Genomic DNA, 27,919 nt, shown 5'->3' on the forward strand with positions numbered 1-27,919 from the left:
TAGTTTCACTCCCATTGTGATTCAGTGATAAGATTTTGGTAAATGAAGGTGAATAACATTCTGCTTTGTATATACACCATCTTTTTCATCTATTCACTTCCTAATGGGTCCCTAGATTGATTTCATATTTTGATTCATATTTGGATATTTGCTGAACATGGAAGTACAATTCTCTTTTTCAACATTTCACTTCCATTGGACATCGATTCAGTAATGAGTTTACTGAATCATATGGTAGTGATAATTTTAGGTTTTAGGGTTGCTGGGTGTTGGTGATGCATTTCTTTAATCCCAGCACTTGAGGGACAGAGGCAGGTGGATCTGTGAGTTCAAGGCCAGCCTGTTGCACAGAGTTAATTCCAGTACAGCTATGGCTGTTACACAGAGAAACCCTGTCTCAAAAAAGCAAAAGAAAAGAAAAAAATTTTAGGGTTTGTTTTGTTTTGTTTTTGTTGTTGTTTTGTGAAAGTATCTTACTATATAGGCCTGACTTGTCTAGAATATAATAAATAATAGAATATATATATTATAATGACCAGGGCGGGCTCAAGTCACCACATCTTCACATCTTGATCCTACATTTAGGTTTTATATTTTGGTACTTCTATACTGTTTTCCACAAGGGCTATACTAATGTATTCTCACAAATAGTTTGTAAGTGTTCCCTTTTTTCCACACTCTTGATAGCAATCTTAGCTTCTGTCCTTTTGATAACCGTTCTTATCAGGCAAGATAACTTCCCCTGTGGTTCCTGTTGAATTATTGTTCTCCTGATAGCTGATGTTGAGACCCTTTTCACCCCTCTCCTGGGCAGGTTAATGTGTCCTCTGGGGACATGTCAAAGTTTACCCAATGCTGTAGGTGGGTGTTTTCAGTTTAATGCCTCATCTAGCTGTTGGAGTGTAATTGACTCCCAAATATGCCTCTTCCATTTCCACAGACCTCGTCCTCCAACTGTTCTCTGCACAACACCTAAGGCTGAAGTTACCTGGTGCAAGTGAAAAGGAAACATGGAACTTGCAACAAACCCGCTTAGGAGTTTATTGGGGGTAGCGTGTGTACAGGCCTGGTGAAGGTTAATATGCAGAGAGAGCTGAAGATGGCGCCTCCAGCTTTTAAGGGCTGCCTAGCACATGCGCACAGGGGAGAGTGTGGTTACGTCATAGGCAGATGACGAAGCTCATGTGTACACAGTAGCGTCATACGTAGATGATGCAACCATGCTGCATGTGGGTCACGTGGGGTTCTTTAAGATTTCCAGGGCTATTAGTCACTTCTGCCTGAGGGCTTGTCCAACCAAGCGTGGCCCTGGAACCCGAAAGTGTCAGTCATGTTGTGTGACTGAATCATTACAGAAGCTATTCTTTGAACGATTTTTTCTGTTTTTAGTTTCTTTGCTATTATGTTAACTTTTCGTGGGAAGATGTGATAAATATCTACTTACCCCAGATCAGAGACAGATAAAAGCACAATTCCATCAAAGTCCAACTTGCAAACCAGTGAGTTTAGTGGGTTTATTCACCAAGGGCTAGCAACGTGTCTCATTAAAACCATTCCTCTCAATGGCACGTATTTATCAAAGCCGAGGCATCAAATATTAGGTTTTGAGGAGGGACAGGGGAAGATAGGCTTCAGAAAAAGGTGCTGAGATATATTGTCTTTCAGGCAAGGTTTGTTAATGTTTTACAACAAAACCCTTCAGAAAAAGTGAGTTCTCTGAGGGAAGGGAAATCCTGAAACATGAGGACTTGGCAGCATAGAATGTGAGTGGGTATGGATGGACTGTTTGGGCTACCTATGAGAGATCTGGGGGAAAGGCTACAGGCTCTGTGTGTGACCTGTCAGTTCTTCACAGTAGCTTGAATGGGTAGGACTCTAACAGGCCTCCATCACTTGCACTTGGCTACCCTAATTGTGTAGCACACTGGTTTTCCTTTTCTTCTCAGCCCTTCTTACTGCATCATGGAAACACATGTCTGATCATCCTCTTTCTTCAAATCCCTTTCCTACATATCCAAACCTGAGATAACATCAAGACTGACTTCTGTGGGTCCCTGAGAGATTATGTATGCCTCCTTTATGTTTTAGGGGTTGTACTAAAATAGAAGTATACAGTGTTCATCTTTGTATTCTCCCGAATATTGAATTCATAGCGTTGTTTTATGACTCTTCATGTGGAGCTGTAAACAAGCATCTGTTGATAGGGCACAAATAACTGACTGCTGGAGACCTGCGTCAGTGAGGAGTTCAGGTCCCAAAGAAAAGAGGATGTGTGGAGTTGTGGATGGGGGCAGGGATAAGGAGACGGACAAGCACGATCTGAGCGTGAATCAGGATGGCTGCCAGACCTTAGGATGTAGGGCTATAACTTGATGGAAAAGGTCTGCCTTGATAAAGTCATGGTGTCGCTCCCTTCCACCATACTAACAACACACAGCAACAGCAACAATAGTAAATAAAATAAGTAAATGAAAGAAAAAATGTAAAAGTCTGTCTTTACATCCATGGATTCTGTATTGCATTTGTAGAATTTAGCCCAGTTGTCAGATGTCTCATTGACCTAGCACATAATTGCCCTTATGACCAGATTTACTGACGAGCAGATAATTGACATTGGAGAAACTTACTAAGTGTGCTTTATTTTATGCTAATGCAAAATGTGTTTATTCATTTACAAAGAGGTTGCATAACTAAAAGTTATTCAGGCAAAAGATGAAATTAACAGTGCTATCCTTTTTGAGAATTTAATGATGGAAGAGAAAAATATGCAAGGCTGATAATGGACATGAAATCACATGGTCAGACATTATGGGCAGCATTATGCAGATCGCGATGGGATGGGAAGGGTGAAGAAGTCTCTTGTAATCACTGACTGGCAGCTGTCAGATTATTGATTTAGGCTAGTCTTGAATCTGTGACAAGAATTTCATTTATTTCTCCTGTCTATTGCAAGAATAAGTTTTGCCTTTTTTCCTATCATTTCAATCTAAATTTGAAGTATAAAAAATGACCAGAGCAAGCTCTATTGTTCTGTCTGGCCAAGGAAAAGAAATGCAAATTTTGTGTGCACTTTCTCTTCTTTTTTTGTAAAACTAGGTATGTGAGAAAGAGAACAGTCCAAAATTGGTGGAATTGTTGCTTAACGGTGGGTGCCGTGAACAGGATGTACGCAAAGCACTGACAATAAGCATCCAAAAGGGTGACAGCCAGGTCATCAGCTTGCTCCTAAGGAGGCTTGCCCTGGACCTGGCCAACAACAGTATTTGCCTTGGAGGATTTTGCATAAGGAAAATTGATCCTTCTTGGCTTGGTCCTTTATTTCCAGATAAGTCGTCTAATTTAAGGAAACAAACAAGTAAGTATCAGTAGAATGCTTTATGTAACTTTCATGTTATAATTAGTAGTTTTGCTTTGAATGTGGGACTTAATTTATAGTGGGAAAACACTCTCCCATTGATCTACAGTACATGTATTCGCTCATCATGGTAGATAATTGTATGTGTTCTATTTACAACCTTTTATTTTTAGTAGATTGTAGGCATGGTGAAATCAAAGTTAGTTCTGTGCACTAATGGAATCTTATTATCTATGCCACTGCTCCACATATGATTACTGGATATTTATAAATTTGCGATGATCAGTTAGGAGTAAATGATATCAAAAGCACATGTTACAGCAAGTACTTCACCTGTCAGCAGTAGTTAAAATTGTTCTTTCTGAGGATATTCTGTATTATCTATTGATGTTTTCAATTCATATATATATATATATACTTTTAAATTTTTTAAATCTAATACACACACATATATATATATATAAATTTTACTTGCATAGGGAAACATACTTTTTTATTTGCAATATGTTATCAGAGATCCAGAATATAGATTCTTTATGCATAAGGATGTGGATTTAAAACTATTAACATTACCAAAAGGTTGGAGGTAAATAGAAACACTCAGAAAAATCATGGGAAAATCATCCAGTGGAATCATTTGCAACAAGCATAAATGTTGGTGAAAATGTACTGGAGATGCTCAGACAAGGAGATTGTGAGGGCAACCTGGGCAGTATAGCATGACCTGGTCAAGAATGGACTAAAAACTGTGGTATAACAGTGCTTTGATTGCTGAAAATTCTATTGAGCTGTGTTAATTGTACATATGTATTAGCTGAGATTTCTATCCTGCCTGACCCTGTAGCCATTCAGCCCCAAAGAAAAACACAGAAGTCTACATTAATCATAAACTGGTTGACTGTTAGCTCAGGCTTCTTATTAACTCTTATAACTTATATTAACCCATTATTCTTGTCTATGTTAGCCACAGGCTTGGTGCCTTTTTCAGCGAGGCATTTTCATCTTGCTTCCTCTGTGTCTGGGTGACAGTTACAGACTGCGTCTTGTCTCTTCCCAGCATTCTCCTGTTCTTGTCACCCTGCCTTTACTTCCTGCCTGGTTGCCATGCCTATACTTCCTGCCTGGCTACTGGCCATTCAGTGTTTTATTCAGATACAAGTACAGGGTACAGGCCATTGTCACACAACATATATGTGAAAATAAAACACTGTATCAGAAAATAGTTGTACAAATGATACCTCTCCTCTCCTCTCCCCCACTTTTTTCTTCCCTTCTCCTCCCTCCCCACGCTCCTATCCCCTGCCTTCCATTCTTTTTCTTGTTTCTCTTCTCCAGCCTTCTCTTTTCTTCCCCACCCCATCTCTACATCCTTCTCTGTAGGATCTCTCTATGTAGGCCTGGGAGCTCTCGAAGTTGAGCAGGTTGGACTTGAACTTGTGGCAAATCTGTTTTTGCCTCCTTAGTTCTGGGATTGTAGATGTGAACCACCTTGCCTATCTATTTTCTGATTTCTGATAGAGTGGGATGGAGATTTAGTATTTCTTTCGTTCTGTGTGAACATCTTACATTGGCAAGTTTTGCTATAAGTTTTTAAAATGTTAATGTCACTTGACTGAAAGAGAAAATCATGATTTCATTGGTAGTTTATCTAAAGGAAAACTTTGGATTCATAACTTTACAATATTTCTCAAGTTCCAATTGGCTAAATTATGTATTTATTATGTGAGCCATGAAAGTAATATTTGAAGAAATCTAGAGTTTCTGAAAATTAATGGTGACTGCCAGTACATTTCTTCTTAGTATAAGATAAATATAATGTATAAGGAAAATTGAGGAGAATATTGTCTAAGGGTTAATATTGCTATGATGAAATTCATCAAAAGCAACTTGGGAAGAAAAGGGTTTGTTTTCCCTGAAGCTTGTCAGGGTAGGAACCCAGAAGCAAGAGCTGAGACAGAGACCGTGGAGGGATGATGCTTCCTGGCTTGCTCTCTATGGCTTGCTCAGCCTGCTTTCTTATAGAACCCAGACCTCCATTCCAGGAATGGCACCACCCACTAGAGCTAGGCCCCTCTCATATGAATCACTAAGAAAATGCTCTACAGGCTTACCTACAGCCCAATCTTACTGAGGCGTTTTTTGTCAATTGAGGTTCCCTCCTCTCAGATGATTCTACCTCATGTCAAGTTGACATGAAATTAGCGAGCACAAGTGTTAAGTTTTAAATTCCACCATGTGAAACACTGAGCAAATTTTATTCATTTGTTAAGCATCATGTTATTTGTTTTTTCCTATAACCCAGTGTTGAAACTGCTATCTGCACCTTCCAGGTGAACTGATTGGTCCTTGGCAAGTTTAACCAACTTGCAAGTGGCATTGTCTCTGGCTCCACAGTCCTGTTCCTTCCCTGAACAAAGTAAGATTCACAGTGACTGAAAGTTGCCATTTATATCCAAGTTTCATTGAACAGCAGCACTTATACTAAAACTGGAATGATGCAGAGAGGAGCACCATGGCTCCTGCACAGTGTGCACTGTTACTGCAGCAGCAAAGTGATTCTAGAGAGAGAGAGAAAAAAAAAAACCTTAAAAGTTCAAGATGTGTATAAGAAGTTTGCATAAGGCATGTTTGTATTTTATAATTATTGATTTCTAAGTTACCAGTTGGTTTATTTTTAGACACAGGATCTGTCCTAGCGAGAAAAGTACTCCGATATCAGATGAAAAACACTCTGCAAGAAGGAGCAACTTCAGGCAGTGATGGCAACTTTTCTGAAGATGCCCTGGCGAAGTATGGCGAATGGACCTTCATTCCTGACTCTTCCATGGACAGTGTGTTTGGCCACAGTGATGATTTGGATAGCGAAGGTATCTGTTTTAATTGAAGGTTCACTGCAGCCCACGTCTACACATTGCCATTGAACACTGAAGACTCACTCACATGAAAAGCTGCTTTAACTCATTTGGGAAAGGGGACAAAATGGGCTGCAGTCAAAGCTGTGGCTGGAGAAACCACATCTTGTGCTTCCCTGTGTAACCCAGAGGACTTGGCCACACGCACTCTCAGAGCGAGATAACTGCTACACTGGAGTGATCATACCTGACAGCTACTAGGTTTTGGTGGCTGTGTCGTTTTTCTGACCTTTTCAAAGTTATTGGTGCCAGCCCTTCAGGAGTACAGGTAGGAAATCAAGAAAATCTAGGTCAAGGATCTGGATGACAATTGGCAAGTAGTTCTTAATTCTATAATGGCTCTAAAACATTACTATTTTAATAATTCACCTGACATAATTTTTAAAATCGATAAAACAATATGTGTGATGATAGCAGTTATGGATAACATTTAATACAATTCAATTTGGTTAAAGAAATGAGCTAAACGACTTGTTAATTTTTTTACACATTTTTTTTCATTTTTTTAGTATATAAAGTGACAGGCTTCATCATAACATTTTAGTACAGCTGTAAATTTTTACATTGCTCAGATTTAGCCCCTATTACCCTTCAGCATCTACATCCCCTCTGGCTGCTCCACTTACTCCTACAGATTGCCCCTCTCTTATGAGCCTCACTTATATTAATGCATGCGGCATAATTTCATTCTTCTTCATGATTAAATGAAATTCTACTGTGAGCTTTCCAGAATGAGTTTTCTTTATTCATTTGTAGTTGTTTTCTGCCATATTTCTGTTTTGCTAATATCCGTGGGCACAGGAGGTCTTTCCATCTTCTAGTATTATCTTGCAATCTCTTTTCCCAGCATTTTTAAAATCTTCCTTGTAAAAGTCGTTCAGTCTTCTCAGTGGAGTTTGTTCTTTTGTATTTTGTTTTCTTAAAACTACTTTGACTCTTTTGTTTATTTCTTTTCTATCAAGTCTGTAGACCTCTGACAAGCTGCTGATTTTGTGTTGTGATGTTACAGAGAAAGGTGTTTACAGGCTGTAAGAGTTTTCTGATAGAGTCCTCGGGGGTCCTTTAAGTTCAGCGTTTTGTCATCTACAACTAATAATTTGCCTTTTTTTCTTTCCTGTGCAACTGAGGGGCTTTTAAATTAGTATAATCTGCCGAAAGCTTTGAGTGAGAAGGATCAAAGTATCATTCATTTCAATCATTTCTTTTTGTGGCTGAGATTTGAACCAAAAGACCTCATACTTACTGAGCATGCTCATTCCATGAAGTCACTTCTCCCACCCACTAGGTATCTTTAAAAAAAGAAAAATGCTAGAGAGGAAACATAAATATCAATATCAAGGCACTATGTTTCTTATGTAAAGAGTATTTTGCTAGACCCTTTCCAAACATGTAACATAAGGCAATGATGGCATGGAATAGCTATTATATTGTATGTGGATAGTTAAAATATACAGTCACCTTTCTTAATATATTTTAATATAATATTTCATCACTTCTTTGATATTCTCACCCATTGATCATATTTTAATCACTCACCCGTTTTGATTATATTCTAATGAGTTCCTTTGGAGTGTAGTCCCAAGTCTCTGCAGGGTTCAGAAAGGAAGCCATAGCAAGTGAAAAGAATTTTTTCTGAGGGCAACCAAACTCTGTCACACGTGCTTTTTTGAGTCAGTCTTTTTATTGTTCTGTCTCAGTTCTAGCTCTCCTGTTCTACTTCTAATGCCTACTAGCTTCTTCTAGCGTCATATTCTCTCTTCTAGCCTAAAAACTTCTTACAAGAGCTTTGAAGAGATTAAAAGAAAACCCATAGGAGTTGCCTCTCATTATTCAAAAACACATTCCTAGAGTAAGTGATTAGGAGCTGAGCTATTGCCATGAAAACACAAGAGTCCAAGGTTACATGAGTAAAGCTGTAACCAGATGGGGGTGGGGCTCAGTGCCCAGTGACAAACTTTGAGACGTAGGTCTGTTATTAACAGACTGGCAAGCAAAGAACTGGCATGCTTTTCTTAGGGTGCTTTGTGTAGTAACCTTGGTTGGACATCTGCAACTCTGACCTTGAGCATAACTGTAAGGTTTTCAACTCATGATCCATTTACAAAATGCCTTTAGCCCAGTTTGAACTTGCTTTGAGGCGAAAGTGAGATTATTGTGTGCAGTTAGCTGAGTAAGAGGAAGAAGCAGGCTTTTAAGTATCTACAGTCCTCTTGGGACAAGTAGATCTAGTGATGAATCAAGTCCTAATATATAGTCTATATATCAAAATCATATAACCAAATAAGAAGTCATCTTCCTGAATGTCCACAGATATATGTGCCCATAAGATTGAGATGCAATCATGAAATTACATGTACACATCACATGAAAATGCATGGTAGTGGAGAGGTATCATAGCTATTATTACACAAGTGGAATCATAGATGAAAGCACCAGTTTTCAGAGTCAGTGGTCAGTAAGCCTTGCTGACAGGGTACCCCATCAGGGAATACTTCCTCTGGTGGGTTGACATCTGAATTACTGATGACTATAAGCTATAATTATATCATGGCTTACAATAGCCTGGGACAACCACTCCTGACAATATATAGCCCATTCCTCCCCTAAAACCTTCCATATCGAAATCCATCTGCCTACCTCCTCAACTTTGTGTCCAATTTAGTTGACATATTTAATTAATTTAAAGAGCGAGCATGGCATCATGCATGAACAGAGGTCCGAGGACCACTTGCATGAGTCAGTTCTCTCTCTTCACCTTCTCTCTTCTGGGTATTGAACTCGGGTCATCAGGCTTGGTAGTAGGCATCTTTACTAGGCCATTTTTGAGTCTTTTATTAAAATAATTAATAAAAAATTTATATGATAAAATGAGTTAGACTTACATATTCAACCAGAGAGTTAGTGTTTATATCAAGATTTAAATTGCACAATATGAAATTGATTTTTTGATGTCTTGAATTTATAATTTACTTTTAGCACTTAAAGTTCATGTTTTTCTTTCCAAGATAAAAATAGTAGAATTGAAAATCTTACCTTTTTTTCCCAAAGATATTTCCTCAATGTTTATCCTTGCAAGTATGACTTCTTGCTTCACTTTATTTCTGAAAACTGATAATTCCTTGTCATCCTCATTTCCCTCTCATGAAAGAATTATTTCTAAGCATAGTTACAGTTCAATGATACGAACTTGTCTAGAATGCATGAAGCAAGAGGCCTTGGGTCAGTCCCCACTACTGCTAAAAACAAAAACAAAAATAAATGACTTAAAAACTGACCCCCAAATAGGAAATCCTGATGAATCATATTCAAAACTGTTGAATGTCAAATAATTGAAGGTGTCTTTTTCAGTATTTAAAATCAAAATGAAAAATCCGTAAGAAAGTATAGAGAACTGGAAAAACAGTTGGTCATACCTTTGCGCTTCCTTCCTTTGCTTTCTCTACACATGTTTACTACTGCATGTGTGACTGTTGATTTTCTTGACTTATTTCTCCTGGCCATGAACAGCTCCAGCATTGGGTTATCCTTATCTAACACTCAATGGTGAGGCTGATACAGGTATACAATTAATATACATGAACGTTGGGTTTTAACTGAAAAACCAACATTGTTTACCATTTTTATCTCATATTCAAAGAGAATTAATTGTAAAGTTTTTTTGTATGTGTGCATGTGTGTGTGTGTGTATACACACATGCTGTATGTATGGATGTATTGAAATACAGAGGACAACAGGAATCCTCCTCTTCTGTTGTTCTTTCCCTTACATCTTGGGAGCAGGATATCTTGCTAAGCTTGGAGCTTAGTTTTTCCACTAGGCTGGTAGTCAGTGAGCCCCATCGTATCCTCTTGTGCCTCCCGCACCCCCAGTGCTGAGGACATCCATGTCCTCAGGATCACATGTTTGCTAGCTGCTGGTTTCCAAATGCTGGCTCTCACGTCTGTATAGAAATCACTCTTCTTCTCCGAGTCTGCGAAGTTTCTGCTAATGAAAATATTTAAGCTTCCTGACTGAGTTATGATGATGCTCAGCTCTTTTGTTTCTCACATGGTTGTTATTCTTTCTCACTTTGTTATCCTTTCGTTTCAAAGCAGGCAGTGAGAACTCAGTTCTCGTGAAAAAGAAGTCGAATTCGATTAGTGTAGGAGAATTTTACAGAGATCCGGTTTTGCAGCGTTGCTCAGCAAATTCCCAGAGGCATTCCAGTTCCTTGGTAAGTTCCATGCTGTTTATGTTAAGTGCTTGGTCCTAACATTCTCTTGATAACTGAACTCCTGCAAAGCTAGGTGTGATTAGCAAGGAGTTACCTGACACCCAAGTGCATACACATGAAAACATATTAATTTTTAACTTAGATTTACACTTATACGTCAGTATTGAGAATTATTTATTTTCATGCACACTACTAATATTCATTTTCTGTTTTTTTTTAAATGAAAACACACATTTTTATGAGATGCTTGATGTTGAGAATAACACCATTTTTAGGTCTACTTTCAAAGATAAATGCTAACTTAATTTTTGATGATAATGCAGTATTGTACATTTAAAATGTCTTTTTATTATGGAAATAGCCTTTAATTTACATTTATTGTGTATATTTAAGGCCTATAGTATAAAATGATTATTATAATAAAGGAAATTAACATGTCTCACATCATTTACTATACTGCTGGCAATGACAAAAGTAGAGCAGTCTCCCTTAATCTGAAAATTTGAAGTGGAAAGTCTTTTGTTTGAAATAGCCTTAAGAATTTTTATATGCACTGTATCTTCAGATTTAATCTTTCTGATATAGACTGGTTGGAGTTTTATTTTTATTTTGGTTTATGAAAATGAAAAGCTGAGAGATTTATTTAGACATGTTTGTGACTATGGTACTATATACTATGTGGTTTCCAGCATCTTCCTCACAAGCATGCAGTAGGATGTTACTGACCACAGCCATGTGCCTGCACATACAACACAGATGCCCTTCTCCCTCTCTGTATTTGTAGCCTTGACTCAGTTTGCCATGCTTTCACCTTTCCCACTCTCTGGTAACCTCCGTTTTACTCTGTATTTTTTCTTTCATCATTCAAAATAAATGTACTTCCTCATTTATTTTCTTTGTTGACAGTTTTATATATGAATATAATCTACATTAGTCATTTCACTCCCCTTTTCCTTCTCTCATCTTCCTCTATCTTCTGCTAAAACTCTTTTTCCTAAAAGACCTCCTGCGACTTTCATGTTGTGTGTGTTTGTGTGTGTGTGTGTGTGTGAGAGAGAGAGAGAGAGAGACAGAGACAGAGACAGAGACAGAGGCAGAGACAGAAATGTAGGGAGGAAGAGAGGAAGGGAGGGAGAGAGGGAGAGAGAGAAAGAGAAGATAGAGATAGAGAGAAAGAGAGAGAGAGAGAGAGAGAGAGAGAGAGGAGTCTGGGTAGGAAGTTACCTACTGGAGCATGGACAATCTGTCAGTGGTTACACCACATACTGAAGTCACATTAATTATCATCTAGTCACCATTAATTATCAGTCAGTAGTCCCCAGGGATGGGCGGAGCCTCATGAGCCCTTGCGTGATGAAATGCTGGCAGGCCCAGTTTTGCGCATGTCTTGTGTGGTCAACCACAGCAGTGCGTTCGTAAGTGCAATGGCTGCATCAGATCTAAACAGTGACCTTCGGAAAGAAACTTGCCCACTCTCCAACTCATTTGTCCTTTCTGCCCCTCTTCCAAAATGTTCCCTGAACCTTGGAGAGGTGATGCAGATACCTCATTCAGGACCGGGCAGTCCAGCATCTCCCTATTCTCAGCGCTTTAAGTCTCTGTTAGTCACCACTTGCCTCAAAGAGAAGCTCAGCAGGTAAAGGGACTTGCTGTGCCTTCCTATTGACAGCAGCTCCTGGGACTCATACAAGGTAGAAGGAAAGTGCCAACCCCACCCAGCTGTTCTCGGACCTCCACACACAAGCCAGGGCATGTGAATCCCCAAGCCCACATATACCACACAAAATTAATGAAATAGAAAAGAAGGTTGTCTAAAGAAGCTGAGATATCTAGGGATATAAACATATCTATTATTTGTTTCTATAACATCAGTCATTGGAAATCCCCAATAAGTAATTTGGTCAGTGCATAATATGTATGTATTGTTATATTGTGACATATATATATTTGGCACTTGTAATTACTTCAAATAAGTTACAGCTTCTGCCTTTCAGTTTCCTGATTCTTGAACCTAAGGTCAAGGCCTGGTAACACTTCAAGAGCCAGCACCAGAAAGCCAAGTCTGGAGGCTCCCGGTTCTAGGCCAATCTGGATCTTAAAGTATGACCCATCTACAACTACATAAAACAGAGGGGGAAGGGTTAATACAGAGGCCATCTGCGCAGTAAAATTAAGTTTTCTCTTACTTTCATCTTTGAACTCTCTTTCTGCCTAGTTCTTCCTTCAACAATCGTGAGCTCCATTTAGTCTACTCACATTTCCTGGTTGCATCTGTATAGAAATGTTCTGTTCTCAAAATCAACAAAAATTATAGCAATTTTACTTGTCTTTGTTTATTTAATAGGGTCCCGTTTTCGATCAGGAAGATTTACCGAGAAGAAAAAGAAAAATACTGTCTTCAGATGAGTGTCTCAGTAAGTATCGGGAAATCATTTCAGCTAAGTAGATATTTGGGGCAGAATCGGTTGCTTTGTTTAACTTGTTTGATTATTTAAATTTTCTTGCTGCCCATTTGAACTTACACAACTTTCATATGTATTTACATAATGATTACAGAGGCAACGGAAAAATAAAATAGAGTTCTGTCAGTCCAAAGATTTACCTTTTATAACAGTATCAGCCCACATATTTGAGGAGTTTTCTGAAATCCAAGTTTTATTTCCTCCGGCCTCATTCCTCATTTGTTTTTCCAGCACCTGGTTAAATACTTCTGTCTGTTCTCCATCCTTGTCACGAGAGCACACACCATAGTCTTACAGAGCAGCCTCCTGACATGAAGAGGCGCTCACTACAGCACAGACATTATGGTCTGGTTCTCTGACAGTGCCGCCTGCTGACATGAAGAGGTGCTCAGTCCATTTTCACCAGGTGGATTCACGCGTGTGCTTACCTGTTCATCCTTTGTCATTTGTTATAACAGGGTCATCGAAGCTTCAGCCCCACATGAGGCATTCAGATAGTTCTTCTTCCCTGGCCTCTGAGAGAGAATACATCACATCCTTAGACCTTTCTGCCAATGAACTGAAAGATATTGATGCCCTGAGCCAGAAGTGCTGCCTCAGTGGCCACCTGGAGCATCTCACCAAGCTGGAACTTCACCAGAATGCGCTCACTGGCTTCCCTCAGCAGCTGTGTGAGGTAGAGTCCCTTTGCCTTTTGAATTCCCAGGACCCTGCAGGGCACCGCGTAGTTATCCAATTTGCATGGATTAAGCACATCTGTTTAAACAGATTCATAATAACCTCAGAGTACCTGGAATGTGCCCCTGCTGCGATAAAGGAAGATATTAAAAAAAATAAAACTTCCTCTTGGAGTAGTTTTACCAAGAGCAAGTTCGGATTTGAATTCTCTACTTCTCTCTCTTCTATAGTCTGCCTCACAAGGGATATTTACTCCCTATTTACTGAACAAGCATCACACGGGGAAAGAAACAAGAGATACTTTCAAAAAATCTTTAGGAGTTTTACAAGGAATGAAACCGACATCACTGACCCATATAACAAACGGCACCGCACACTTATTACCCCATATCCATGTAGATTCCATCTGTTACTATAGAGCTAGATGTGTGTTTATAAGGTTGCATTTAATGTACTTCCTATTGCTGGCATTTATTACCACAATATACATATACACATGCATTACTCTTGAACATAGGACTTGGGAGAGTACATAATTTAAGATTATAGCTCTGCTTTTGCTTAGGCTACAATAGCCGGTTTCATGGGAAATCCTAGGCAAGTAAGAATGGTTGTTGTACTCTGCTCTTAAAGCACTAGGTACCAAAGCTGGAGGTTGTGACCTTTTGGGCGTCAGATGATCCTTTCACAAGGGTCAAATACGAGATACCCTGCATAGCAGATATTTACATTGTGATTCTTAACAGTAGTAAAACTACAGCTATGAAGTGCCATGAAATAATTTTATGGTTGGGGTCACCCCAACATGAGGGACTATATTAAAGGGTCGCAGCGTTAGGGAGGTTGAGAACCACTCTCTTAAAGGCAGGTTACACACAAACAGGCTGAATAGACAGTAGGATAGCAGTCTTCAGTGTTAAGTAACCTCAAGGAGAATTATTAACTCTGGCTGTGAGGTTCAGTAAAAGTTCCTTTCTCTTAGAATGTAAGAGATATTTTTATAATACTGTATTACCACGGTTAAGTCTATATAGGTTTGGGGGCTTCAATTACCCCATTATTGTGGGTTTCACACGGTATCTAAATAACCTTCCAGAAGTTGTTACACACTCTAATATAAATTACTCCCAGGAGAGCCTGTGTCTGATAGATTTAACCACGTGAGCTGGATACATCGCAGTAGCATTTACTCATCCTGCTTTTAACAGAAGTAATTGCTAAAAATAAGCTAAATTGAGACATCAACTTTATGTTTGTGAACTTGCTTTAGACAATCACTTATGGAATTTTTAATGCTTTAACTCATGCTACAGCAAGGATTGATGGCCTAGTAAGTCTACTGAAGTTATGTTGAGCATTGTGGTTTTATTTTTTAAAATCAAAATCCCCATTGGTTCTAGTTTGTCATGGTATGAAAAACAGAAATGGTCCTGAAGCTCTTTCTCACCCAGTTTGAAATACTGAAATTTTATCTTCCCAGACTCTGAAGTGTTTGACGCATTTGGATTTGCACAGCAACAAATTCACATCCTTCCCCTCCTTCTTGTTGAAAATGGCATGCATCACCAACCTCGATGCCTCTCGAAATGACATTGGACCGACAGTAGTTTTAGACCCCCAGGTGAAGTGTCCCAGCCTCAAACTCTTTAACCTGTCCTACAACCAGCTCTCTTGCATCCCGGAGAACCTCGCTCAAGTGGTGGAGAAACTGGAACAGCTCCTCTTGGAAGGGTAAGAACCGACTCATTAGGACAGCAAGCTTACATTCCACTGAACTTAGCATGGCTGAGAAGACATGGTGATATTTCTATAGCAATGAGTTTAAAGCAAGCATAGCAAAAGGTGGAGGCCATTGTTAATTTAGGTAATTTTGTCAGTTGGAATCTCCACGGTTACTTTTGAGGCTCAAATGTGCCTTGAAGCTGTACTTGGAGGGTGAATGGATTTTATACCTTTACACTATAAAAGCATTCAAATTTTAATTCTCAGCTTTGTGTTTTCCAACTAGAAATAAAATATCTGGAATTTGTTCTCCCTTGAGCCTGAAGGAATTGAAGATTTTAAATCTTAGTAAAAACCATATTCCATCCCTACCTGAAGACTTTCTTGAGGCTTGTCCAAAAGTGGAGAGTTTCAGTGCCCAGATGAATTCTCTTGGTAAGTGTTGTGTGCTGACCTCACCCTTACCAGACCTTCGAGAAAGAGACACAAATGGGTGTTTTAGGAGGGAAGTTACAGGCGGTATTTCAGTTAAAATGTGCCACAGTTCTACAAACCAAGTTGGCAGGCTGATAATGAAATGAGCCTTCATGCCAAAAAAAGGCATGAAAAAGAAAAGAAAGTCCATGCATACATATTTCAGTGAAGGAAGGTCACACTCGCTTGATTCCACTTGCAAAACATTCTGGAGAACGTAAAACTATGAGTTCCAGTTAAAAGAGCCGTAGTTATCATGGGCTGGCGAAGAGAAAGGAAGGAATAGCTAGGTGGTGACTGGGTGGCAGCAATGAGGGAAGCTGCCATGTTTATCACCACACGGGATGACCTTAAACTAAACTGTGAATGGTGACACTGCGCGTGTCAGTACCGGCCCCTTGCTGCGGCTGAACTAACACCGACTGACAGTCGGAGAAAAGGTGTGTGGGGAGGCCAGGCGGGGAACAGGAAGTGGATCTGCTCCACCCATGTTTTCTACAAAACTAAAGCTGTTGGAAATTTTGTTTTCAAAGATGTCCATAATTTAAGATATCAGCACATGGCTATGATCATAGGAGAAGCACAGTCCCCTGGCTTACAGATAATGATCACACTTTTGTTCATGTTCACCCCTGGAACTGGAGAGTTCTGGGGCTGCCGACACGCGGAAGAAAACATCCTGAATGTCTTAATGCTGCTTAAAGGCAGAATAGAATTTTAAACAAATGGTTCAATTAAAATATAATTAAATCATTTATTTTTCTGGTCTTTCTTCTTACTCCACCACCTCCTATATTTCCACTTCCTCTAAAATTGATGGTCTCTTATTCTTTATTTTTATTACACACACACAGATACATACACACACAGAGATACATACACACACATATATATATTTATATACAAAAATTATATAACTGTGACCTTCTGAATCTTGTTAGTGTTGCTTGTATAGATGTATGGTTTTAGGACTGACCACTTGGTATTGGAAAGCTAGTTAAGAAGGACTAATCTCCCTCTCACAGTAGTTAATTGCTTGTAGTTCGTCATACGTGGGTGGGGCCCTGTGGGATTTCTCTCATCTGTGTTGGGATGACAACTGGTTTTAGAATTGCTCAGGTCCTGCTCAGGCAGCCATGTTGTTGAGATTTCATGGGCAGAGCCTCTCTGCCATATCAAGAACACACAGTTCTGCAGCAGAGTTGCTGGGCCAATGGCTCTTAGGATCTTCCTGCCTGTGCTTCTGAGTTATTCCCTGAGCCTTAAGCATTGGGCTGTGCTGTGTCAGTGGGGGCTGTGTGGCCCATGACCAGCATTTCATCTGTATTTTAACTACTTGTGGCTTTCTGTGATGATACCTTTCTGATGCAAAAGGAATCTTCCTTGATGGGAGGTGGGAGCTACACTTATCTGTGGGCAGAAGGATACGTATTTAGAGTGCAGTTAGGATTATGCTGGTTTAGGAAGATGGCAGTCGTAGGTTCTTCTCTGAAATCCATGACCCCGCTACTCACAAGCGTGTGACTCAGCTTACAGGACCAGGCTTGATTTTCCTTCTGTTGAACAGACCTTAAATCTAATTATACAGCTCGCAGTTACCATCTGGATAGCAGTGCCATGGTTGAACATTTAGAGATAGCTTGTCATGTTATCCATTGCTGTGTGTAGGCAATATAATTTTAAAAAACCGGTATGCGAGAGAAAGATGCCATGAGACAGAGCTCACATGGAGTTTTTGTTGTTGTTGTTGTTTTGGTTTTGTTTTGTTTTATTTTAAATTAAGTGACAGGGAATGGAAAAAAGAGGAGAGAGAAGGGAAGATACAAGCCTATGAGGATAGGAATGGCAGAAGAGAAGAGAGGCGGAGAGGTGGAGGGGGAGTCAGTGAGAGGTAGAGGGAGAAACAGAGACTGGCAGAGAAGGGGGGGAGAGAGAGAGAGAGAGAGAGAGAGAGAGAAAGAGATGGGGGTGGGCAAGGCCCACCTTCTAAAAGGGAGCATAGTAGATGTGCACAGAAGGTGCTCTGAGTGACTTCAGCTGAGTCTATATCCTGTCAGGACCCCAAGGGCAGGCCCTACAGATGCCTGAACACTAACAGGTCAGGCCGTACTATTATTCCTCCCTTGGCTAACTGTATTACACCTTCTGTGGTCATGAAAGCTAGCTCTCAAGAAGGGTACTTTTGTGCCAAATCCAGCAAGAATCCTCCAAGTCCTGTATCCAAAGCCCTTGGTGTCTTCAGCTGCAGAAAGGCAGCAGTGACAGGCTTTATTGGCTTGGCGTCTCCTGGACTACCAAGACCGACAACTTGAGAGGTGTTTCTCACTCCTGCAGTTGGATGGTCAATGGCTTTTGAGGGAGGCGTTGTCATCCCGAGTGGCATTACGTCACTTAAACTTCTCTATCCGTTATTGTTCAAGGTAATAGATACACACCTAATTTCTTCCTTCTACATGTAAACATTCTTTATTCCAAGCACTACTTACTGAAATGTTCTTTTCCCCAGTGTGAATTTTTGGCATTTTCATCAAAAATTAGGTGGCAGTGGTTATGCGCACTCACATTTGAGTTTTCTAGTTTGTTCTATTGAGTGACGTGTCTGTTTTTGTGCCAGTACAATACAGCTTTTATTACTGTAACTCTGTCATATATTTTATCTAAAATGGTAGCTCCCCTGCATTTCCCCCATCGATTTGGCTATCTGGAGTCTTTTTCTGGTTATATATAACTGTTAATTTTTTGTTTTTGTTTTTCTTTTTCCACTTCTGTGAAGAATGTTGCAGGGATCTTGATTGGGACTACATTGAATCTGTAATTGCTTTTAGTAGAAGGGCCATTGTAACACTATTAATTCTGACAATTTATGAGCATAGACAATCTTATCTTATTATTTAGTGGTTGTTATGCCCAGATTTGCAAAGTCCCCCCAAAACCAACAAGGAGACCAAGTCCCATATGTAAAAGCAAGGAGCCTTTATTTTATGTAAGTTTGCAAACTCTGTCTCTCCTCATGTCCAATTTATTGGAATAAATAGAGAGCCCCGAGCTCAGTTAGAGTTGGATTTTTATAGTAGTAAAGGTGGGGGTAGGGGTTTCTAAGCTTCAGGACCCCTGATTGGCTGACATTTGTCTAGGGGCATCCTGATAAGTGTGTTCGGTGGTCTGTTCTTGTGTGGTGCTCAAGTAATCTCAGTTTGTGGTTCTTCCTGCAACCAAGTATTGCTTCAGGGTAAACTACTGAGACTTAGGCCTCCATTACTTATTGGTGGCGGAGTCCTCCTCTGGCAGGTGATAATGGTTGGAAGTAAAGAGCTTCCTTTAGATGGTGTGTTTCTATTTAGCTTATCATGGTTGACTCCTACATTTCCCCCTTCACAAGCACCGATGTCAGGACCCAATCATGGGTCCTGCCACCCGTGTTCTTAAGGAGGTATTATTGGGACCTAAGAACTACTTAAGTTAATAAATCCATTAATGGACAACTCTGAGCCTATTTTTCTGGTATATCAACAGACACTGCAGGTAGTTATCTTGTCCCCCACGCCAGGGAGTTCCCCCTTGTCTCAGCCTGTCAACCCATTCTGGACAGGGAGCATGGGATGACACGTTCCTTTCTGCAACAACTTCAAGCTGACAATGGGGCATTGTTATCAGGGCCCAAGCAGGTTGCAACGTAGGGAGGGAATTTAGGCAATGGGGCATTCATCAGATTCCGTTGAAGGGTCAGAGAGCATTCATATCAGCTGGACTGGTCCACCAGCTTCCAGGAAGTTCAGGGCTCGCCACCATTCAGAACAGGTTGTAGTCAGCTGCTTAGATGCATCTGTCAGTCAAGTGGAAGCCTATTGAGATAAGTTTAAACTAGAAACAGAAGTTAAAGTTTATGTACTTAAAGAAAAATCCATATGGTAGAAAAAGCAGATAACGGGTATCTGTAAACAGAAGGAATAGACTCCATACCTTTGAGTCCTAGCAAAAGCTACAGATTTTGGTTAGCAGCATGTATATTTTTCTGCTGTCCAGAGAACCATGCATGGTTTGGACAGAGATGAGAAACACCTTTTAGTTTATATTTAAAAGGCAACTATAATAAATCTAAAATCTTGAGCTTGTGACCCAAGCAGTAAGAAGTCAAGCTTCTTAGAACTGAGCCAAAGAGGGGGAAGAAATAAGAAACATTTCCCATATCTTAACCTGTGTTTATGTCTTAAGTCATTTCTTTTAGACCGTCAAAGCTTATGAATATTTATATCCTCAGACCTTAAAACATTTTTTAAAAGAGACTTAGTAGCTTTAGAATGAGCTAACAAGCTGGCTGTAGCTCTGTGAAAGGGTCTGGATCCCTTTTGCTGCTAAACTGGCATTGTTACTGCCCTAGCCATCACGACTATCAGAGATCCCAGAATAATAAATAAAGTATATTTAAGTACAGACCAAAGTAGTTTTTACATTTATTAAAATTGCAGGGACCAGAGTTCATATAAAGTTAGTCGTATCCAGGTCTCCATAGCATTGGAGGCAGAAATATCCAGAACAGCAGTCTTATAGTCTTAGCCAGGCCCATAAGGTGAATATTTTTCCTCTGGAAGAGGGACATGGAAAAGACTGACCTTATTTTGTCTAGGCGACAGTGGTGCAATCAATTCTCCAATGTCCTGCTGTTTGCCCACAGTCTGGACTGGGTCCTTGCAGCATGTGTTGCATTGGGGCATCTTGTCCACTCGTCAGCGCCATCATAATCCAGGTGGAGACATCATACTGTTCCATAATCATCTTTGGAGACCTTTGGTCACTGCTGGGATCTCAGAGTCTCTGTCTAATATAATAAGCTTTGCAATTATTATTTTAAATGACATATTCTGCAGATCTCTGAAGTATGAGGGCTGCCTAAGTACGTCTGATTAGATAAACTTTGTTTCTCATTTACTTGTTTTAAGTTTGACTGTGAAAACTTATACAGGAACTAAATAAGGCTTATTCCTGTAACTAATTATATCAGTACTTTAAAGACGACTGACTAACTTGTATTTCCTAACAGTCTATACTAAGTTAGCAACTTTTACAAGACTAGAACTCCACATTCTGTAATGATTTTGCACTAACGCTAATAAAGAAACTGAATTAGTCATTCCAAGGGTAAACACAGAACAAGTTTGTATCTAGCTGTTAATGCTGTCTCCTGGGAAGGCAAGGAACAGGACCCAGGGTGAAATGGGAACAGGAGGGAGTCTAAGAGCTAAGATTGCCCTAGGGCAAACTGCGACTCAGGTCTACCTTTCTGCTGATCTGTAGAACCCATTTTGGCAAGTGTGTACCAAGTTGCCCTGGGAAAGCTGCCCTGGGTCCTATATTTTTCCCCCTTCACAAGTACCAATGACAGGACTCATTCACGGGTCCTGACTGTCCAGGGACTCAAGGAGGTGATACTGGGACCTCAATACCATCAGTCAAACAGTATTGACCTGTTCTCAAATAAAAGCCATTAATCTGTGGATAAGAAGAAGCAAGATCATTAGGGGTCTGTGAGAGCTACAAGTATGGTGGTTAGCAAAGGAGGCCAGCTGAGCAAGTTTTCATTCAACTTCCATGTGAGCGTTCTGTTCTCTATCATTAACAAGGCCATTGAATCTCTAATTACCCTGGAGTGATTGACATAGAACCAGCATTCTTTCCGCAGAAGAGGAGGTCCAAACCTCTTAGTATCAATACAAAAATTTATGACTCAGTTTATCCAAATAGCTTAAACCCAGCAAAGTTAGCCAGACCACTTCTGTCTCAGCTTCATGCCTGCAGGAAAACTTACATAGACAAACCTTTTTTTTTTTTTAACAAAACAAGCATATTCAGTATTTGCATGAATGAGAAACCACAGAAAACATAGTTCCCATCCCCTTCTGACCTTTTATAACTTTTTATATACCTTTAATCCATTTTTCTCTTCATTCTTTCAGTCTCCTGCTTTTTCTTTCGCTTTCCAGATGACATACCAAAATCTCTCTCTCTTTTTATACAACACAAAAACTCTTAACCAAAGTCTTTTTTGTGGTTTCCTTCAGTGGTATATGATATATCGTATGGCTACAATATTTTAAACAAGAACAGAAACATGTATATACTATGACAAAAATACTTTTAAATTTACATTACATAAAATCCCATACCAGCGTGAAACAATGAGGCCAACAGCACTTTTTTCCCCATATACTAATCAATAATAATATGTAACCAGCCCCTATAAATGATGACAGATATTTATAACACATTGAATCTGAATGATCAAAGCAGCTCTGGTGGAGGGAAGCCTAGCTATATTGCCACACCATGGCCACTTTAGCCAGAGTCCTTGACCTGTAGAGCCAAACCTTGGTCAGTATTGACCAGAAGTTGAGGCACACAGTCCCCAAGGTGGGTGGAGGAAATTCATCCCCCAGTATGGGAGGGGGCATATCTACAGTGGTTGGAACACTAGGCATTTCCTTTGGATGGTATGTTTTTGAGTGGTGCTTGGGTAATCTCAGTTTGTGGTTCTTCCTGCAGCCAGGTATTGCTTCAGGGTAAACTACTGAGACTCAGGCCTCCTTTAAACTTCTGGCTAAGTCCTACTCTAGCAGGTGATAATGATTGGAAATAAAAAACTTTCTTTAGGTGATCTGTTTCTATTTCACTTATAGTGGCTGACTCTTACACTAGCCATACTTTTATGAAGTAAGATTGTTTTATGCTTCAGTGTAAAATGTAAACAAACAAGTGGTATAATGTTACTGATTACTGCTCTTATTGAATTTTCCAGAAATCTAGTTAAGATTGTAATGTAAATGTCCATTATCTTGTTTTCTTTCTTTAGCTGCGATGCCTGCCTTACCTTTTTCCATAACAAGTCTAAAATTATCTCAAAACAATTTCACATGCATTCCAGAAGCGATTTTCATTCTTCCACAGTGAGTTCATTGTTATTTCACTTCTAAAGCTGAACGAACGGTTATGTAACTTTTAGAAGCAAAGCAATGGTTTGACATGAGCATTTATAAACCCATTTTTACTTAACAACAGATATATCTCCTTAACTTTTACAGTAACTTATCATGTGTAGTGTAGCGATAAGCAGAATAATTAATAATTAATTACAGCATCGTATAGCTAAATAAGATGGCATGGGCTGGATGTTTGTCAGATGAATGTTGGTTTCTTTTGGGTTTTACCTGCTCACATGGGCTTTTTTTGTTGCCTGAACACTAGTAACATTTTCATTTGTTTTAATGACATTGTCTGTGAAGATTAGGAATATATATATATATATATATATATATATATATATATGTATATATATATATATATCCCTATCTGGACAGGATGAAGTGGCTGGGGTTTGGGGACTTGTTAAATTCATCAAAGACCCAAAGTTTAGACATTAATTTAGATTCGAGTGTGTTGTCATTTTAAGCACTGTTTTATTCATGCATATAAAACAATCATAGTTTATATGCACATGTATGCATGTTACAGGCAAATAACAACCACAACCTAGTAACAGAGAATGTCAAGCCAACAAACTCATTAACATAAGTCTATCTTTTCAAAACCTCACTCCTGCTCTAATTGTGCCACATGGACATTCTCTTTGGTCTTTCGAATCATTTTATAAGGTAACTTCTGCCATCATATTCATTTTATAGTTTCGCTAGAGATGAAGTATCTTCCCAAGGTCATAATTCATTTGTGTTGTTGAACTCAACTTCAGATTTTCAGTTCTTACATATTGGCTTCTTTGAAAGAAACATGGGGTCATGTTTTAAATGTGTTTCTGAAAACATGGTGGGAAATCATTTACCAGGAAGCAAAGTGACATAAATATTATTTCTTCGCAGAGAACTAGCACTCTGATCCAGCTCCTGATTTCGCCAACACCACCCTCAGGCTCATGTCTCCAGCCTTGCTTCTGGTTTCCTCAACACCATTTTCAGGCCCACATCTCCTACAGTCTTTGTGCTTCTGTTTGAAATCTTCTTTGGTTTCACAAGTGGATACATAGTTGTCCAGCTAGAGTCCTGACTGTACCCCTAAAAGAAACTGCTTTGAGAAAATGTAGCAACTCTTGCTTGTCTTGAATGCACTCCTGATTACACTGATAAAAGTAATCTCTCACACAGCTTCTTCTAGTTTTCACCTGCTTTTCTTCCACAACACTAGTACATTTTAAAGAATACAAACATTACTTTGTAGACCCAAACTCTAGTCAAGCAGATGCAAATGCTATGTTAGCTGATGATTAATACATTAAGTTTCGAATACACCACGTGGAAGGGATCAGTGTATGCATAAAAGCCTGCTCTATTTTCTTTCTGTCTTTATTTTCTCCAAACACATATACTCATGAGTATTAAGGTTTTCTGAAAGCTTGAGAAGCACTCTTGATGAGAGGAAGCAGTTCACATGGCAGGCTTATCCATGCTTTGTCCTCTCTCATTGAGACTAGAGCATATCCACGGCTCTAGTGATTAGCTGTGGAGCAGCCCCTGATAAAGTGAAAGCCATCCATGGAGAGCTAGTGGAGGCTGCACAATCATAAACCCTAGAGAGGAGGCAGGAGCTCAATGACCGCTTGTATATTTGTTCATCATAATTTCTCATGCTCCATGAGAATTTATGAAACACTGTTTTTTTTTCCCTCATTTTGAGAGAGATGCTCTATGGTCCAAAAGGAAACTGGACCTCAAATTTTCTTTCTTTAAAACAAACCTTTAATGAACATATGTAAGCTGTAAATATGGGGTACCACATGACACTTTGATGGATGACGATCATCTAATATTCGAGGGCTAATATATCTGTCACTGCAAGCAGTTTTATTTTCTTGTGAAAAGACCCCAAACATCCTTTCTTATAATCACAGTACCACCACATTTTAATCACAATAGACATCCTTACTCACTTCCACTTCCACTCTAGAGGAAAATGCCTTTTCTTCTAAGTGCTGTATGAACCCACAAGCTCAAGTTCATGTTTATATATGAGTGGCGTAGCTTTAAAAATTACATCTAATTCTCAGTCTGGTAAAATTCCCCGTGACGTTCCTTTGTGTCCTATGAAAATCCCCACTTTGCTCTCAATAGAACATCATGTCGTCCACAGCTTGCGGTCCTTGGACATGAGCCACAACGACATTGAGCATCTGCCAGGGCCTGCACACTGGACATCTCTGAACTTAAGGGAACTCTTCTTTAGCCATAATCAGATCAGCACCTTGGACCTGAGTGAAAAGCCACACGTGTGGTCAAGAGTAGAGAAACTGCATCTCTCTCATAATAAACTGAAAGAGGTGAGAGGTCATCTTTGCTTAAGTCATCAGATACTCGGGAAGAGATTTCAGTTGGTGTTGCCACAGTTACTTTCAAATCTCGCTTTGTAAATGAGATGTGATCCTCCACTGTGCTAAGTGGGCGTAGTGAAAGCTCAATTCCCAACAATCAAATCCCAAACCCTCTTGTTGTATATTTTAAAGAATTGTTACATATGAGTGTGCATATCTAATTTTAAATGTGTGGTGCTGTAAGAGCGCCACCGTCTGCGACCTCTGACCTTTCCCAGAGCCTGGCAGACTCTATGTCCTCGTCTTCATTGGATGACACCCGGCCTGTGTTTCCCCTCTTTCTTTCCTGCATGCTTAGATCTCTTCAGTCTGCCTCTGCAGCAACCCTCACCTAAATGAGTCAGCATCGTTTTATTTACACATGGAAGAAAGATATTTTCTTGTCAAGTTCAAGCTGTTGACCAATTTAAAGGATACCAAAGGTCTGAGGATCTGATGTTCAGGATTGCTGGATATTTTTTTAAAACCTATACTTTTTTTTCTTTCAAATGAATGTTTTCTTTTCTAAGTATACTATAGTTAGCTTAAAACCTTGTAATAGTAGTCTTAGAATTATAATACTTACCTAGCATACACAAGGCTCAGTGCCTCTACCTGAAAAAAAAATTAGAACAGAAAATCAAACCACTTTGGATAGATTGGCACCTAAAATCTGAGTATTTGGTTCTTCTGGTTTACTCAAAACCATAGGCACTGTGAAAGAATAGAATGGAACCACAAATACCAGCTTTGGATAGATATAAATGATTCATTTCTTTTTCCAAAATCGTATTCGATGAGGTTTATTGCTAAAGGAGATTTAGTTTTTAAAGCTATAAATAGAACTTGCTAGGTGGTTGAGCAGATGCTAGCTGCCATATCTGATAAACGGAGGTTCTTCCCAGGTCTCACATGGTGAACGGAAGGGACCAACTTCTGCAAGTTACACACAAACACACACACACACACACACGCTTATGTGTGTGCACACATGCATACATATACTTGTATACACACACACCCCAAATAAAATTTAAAATATGATAAAGTGGTAAATAACTCACATAGCTGGAGTAAGTTCTTTATTTTTGCGTGGTTTTGAAGCATCAATACTGCGAACTAATGGCAAGATTTAGGAAGAATGTTTAACTTTGTGTTAAGATTGTGCACGGTGTCTGTGGGGTCTAAGAGCCTTTCTTGTTCACTGTTGTCTTGTGTCTTGGCCATCCACACTGATTCCCTCCTACCAACAGGTTTTATCCTTTTCTATTTCATTAAGATTCCTCCAGAAATCGGCTGTCTTGAAAACCTGACATCTCTTGATGTCAGTTACAACGAGGAACTGAGGTCCTTTCCGAATGAAATGGGGAAATTAAGCAAAATATGGGATCTTCCCTTGGATGGACTGCGTCTGAATTTTGACTTTAAGCACATAGGATGCAAAGCCAAAGACATCATAAGGTCAGGTGACTTTACTCCCTTTGCTCTTGGTCAAATGTGTTTCACCTTTTCCCCCTGAGATTTTGATGACTGTCTAGTTACACTTTAAGGGCAATGAATAGTACTATTTAACATGTGTGTTCTATGTGCTTTTCATTTAATACATGAGTTTATATGCAGTCACTGCAAAAGTTTAAGTAATTCCTAGTATCCAGGGAATGATGAGAGAATGTGTTCTCTTCCTCATCACCCAGAGGTGGAAGTCAGGTGTTTTCTTGCATCATGCTCTACCCTTGTTCAATTATCAATCTTTGATCATGTTTCACTTCATTTACAGTCTCTTCTGAACCTAGATCGAGCCAGCTTTCCCTGGAGGTGACCTGTCTGTCTCCTGGAGAGTCGGATTGCAGGCAGGCTGCCACACTAGCTTGGCTTGGAGTGGGTACTGGGCTCCCGAACTCTGGCCCTCACAGATGCTTATCCTCTGAGCATCTCCACAATCCCTGATGTTTCCTTTTGATCATATTATCAGGGGGACCATCAAGATGCCTGCTGTTGGCATAAATTAGTCAGTATTCCTTAAAGTTTTCTTACAACATAGTTTGGTTTCTAATTTTAAAAATGGCCATAGAAGAAAGCAAGGAAGGATGCCCTGGAGAGTTTAGAAAAGGAAAGGGGAAATGGTGTAATTACATTACAATTTCAAAAAAATTAAAAGTGTAACAATGCATAACATAATTTCAAATGTATTTTTCTGTATCCATTTTATTTTTAAAATAACTTACATCTATAAAACTTAAGCATGGTATTTCTTGAATATCTAGCACTTCAAATTAGCTTTAATTGATTTTATAATGTTTACTTAGAATAACAATTTTAATATCATTTGGTAGTGTAATAGCTTATATAGTTAAAATGAACAAATAAAGGCATCTTATTCTTTTATCCACAATTAATGCAAATATATCTCTATATTGTACATGCCATATATAAGTATCCATTTTTATTATATTTAAAATATATGAACACACCCACACATACATATATAAGATAGCCAAGGTGGGCTCATTATAAAACTTTCATTAAAACAGACTTTGATTCTATGCCATTGTAATGCTTAAAATTTATAATGGATAAGACTTTACTTGTACTGTTTAAACAGGCTCCCACATAGACATTTTTACATGTATATATATGCACACATTGCATTTTAATAGGTATTGCAAATGGATTTTAGCATTTTGGTTATTTCCAGTGTTGGGATAACGTCATTAGAATTGTCAGTGCTGCCAAATATCAGTGGCTGCCCTGAAATC

The 27,919-nt window shown here is 39.2% G+C and overlaps 1 protein-coding gene across 3 annotated transcripts in view; it reads left to right on the forward strand.

Annotated features, from left to right (window-relative positions):
* Nucleotides 1-27,919, forward strand: part of Lrrk2 (leucine rich repeat kinase 2) — a 142,189-nt gene that overhangs the window by 47,091 nt on the left and 67,179 nt on the right. For 2 of the 3 annotated variants that reach the window (XM_087899193.1, XM_048444804.3), the window contains exons 19-28: nt 3,097-3,355; nt 6,034-6,222; nt 10,360-10,481; nt 12,826-12,895; nt 13,402-13,619; nt 15,102-15,352; nt 15,630-15,778; nt 22,662-22,755; nt 24,947-25,133; nt 26,443-26,624. In XM_087899193.1, coding sequence (XP_087755319.1) covers nt 3,097-3,355; nt 6,034-6,222; nt 10,360-10,481; nt 12,826-12,895; nt 13,402-13,619; nt 15,102-15,352; nt 15,630-15,778; nt 22,662-22,755; nt 24,947-25,133; nt 26,443-26,624 — 1,721 coding nt within the window. The remainder of the gene's footprint in view (nt 1-3,096; nt 3,356-6,033; nt 6,223-10,359; nt 10,482-12,825; nt 12,896-13,401; nt 13,620-15,101; nt 15,353-15,629; nt 15,779-22,661; nt 22,756-24,946; nt 25,134-26,442; nt 26,625-27,919) is intronic. The other variant, XM_087899194.1, reaches the window with a different exon arrangement.

Source organism: Myodes glareolus, chromosome 19, assembly GCF_982192425.1.
Source record: "Myodes glareolus chromosome 19, mMyoGla1.1, whole genome shotgun sequence".
NCBI lineage: Eukaryota > Metazoa > Chordata > Mammalia > Rodentia > Cricetidae > Myodes > Myodes glareolus.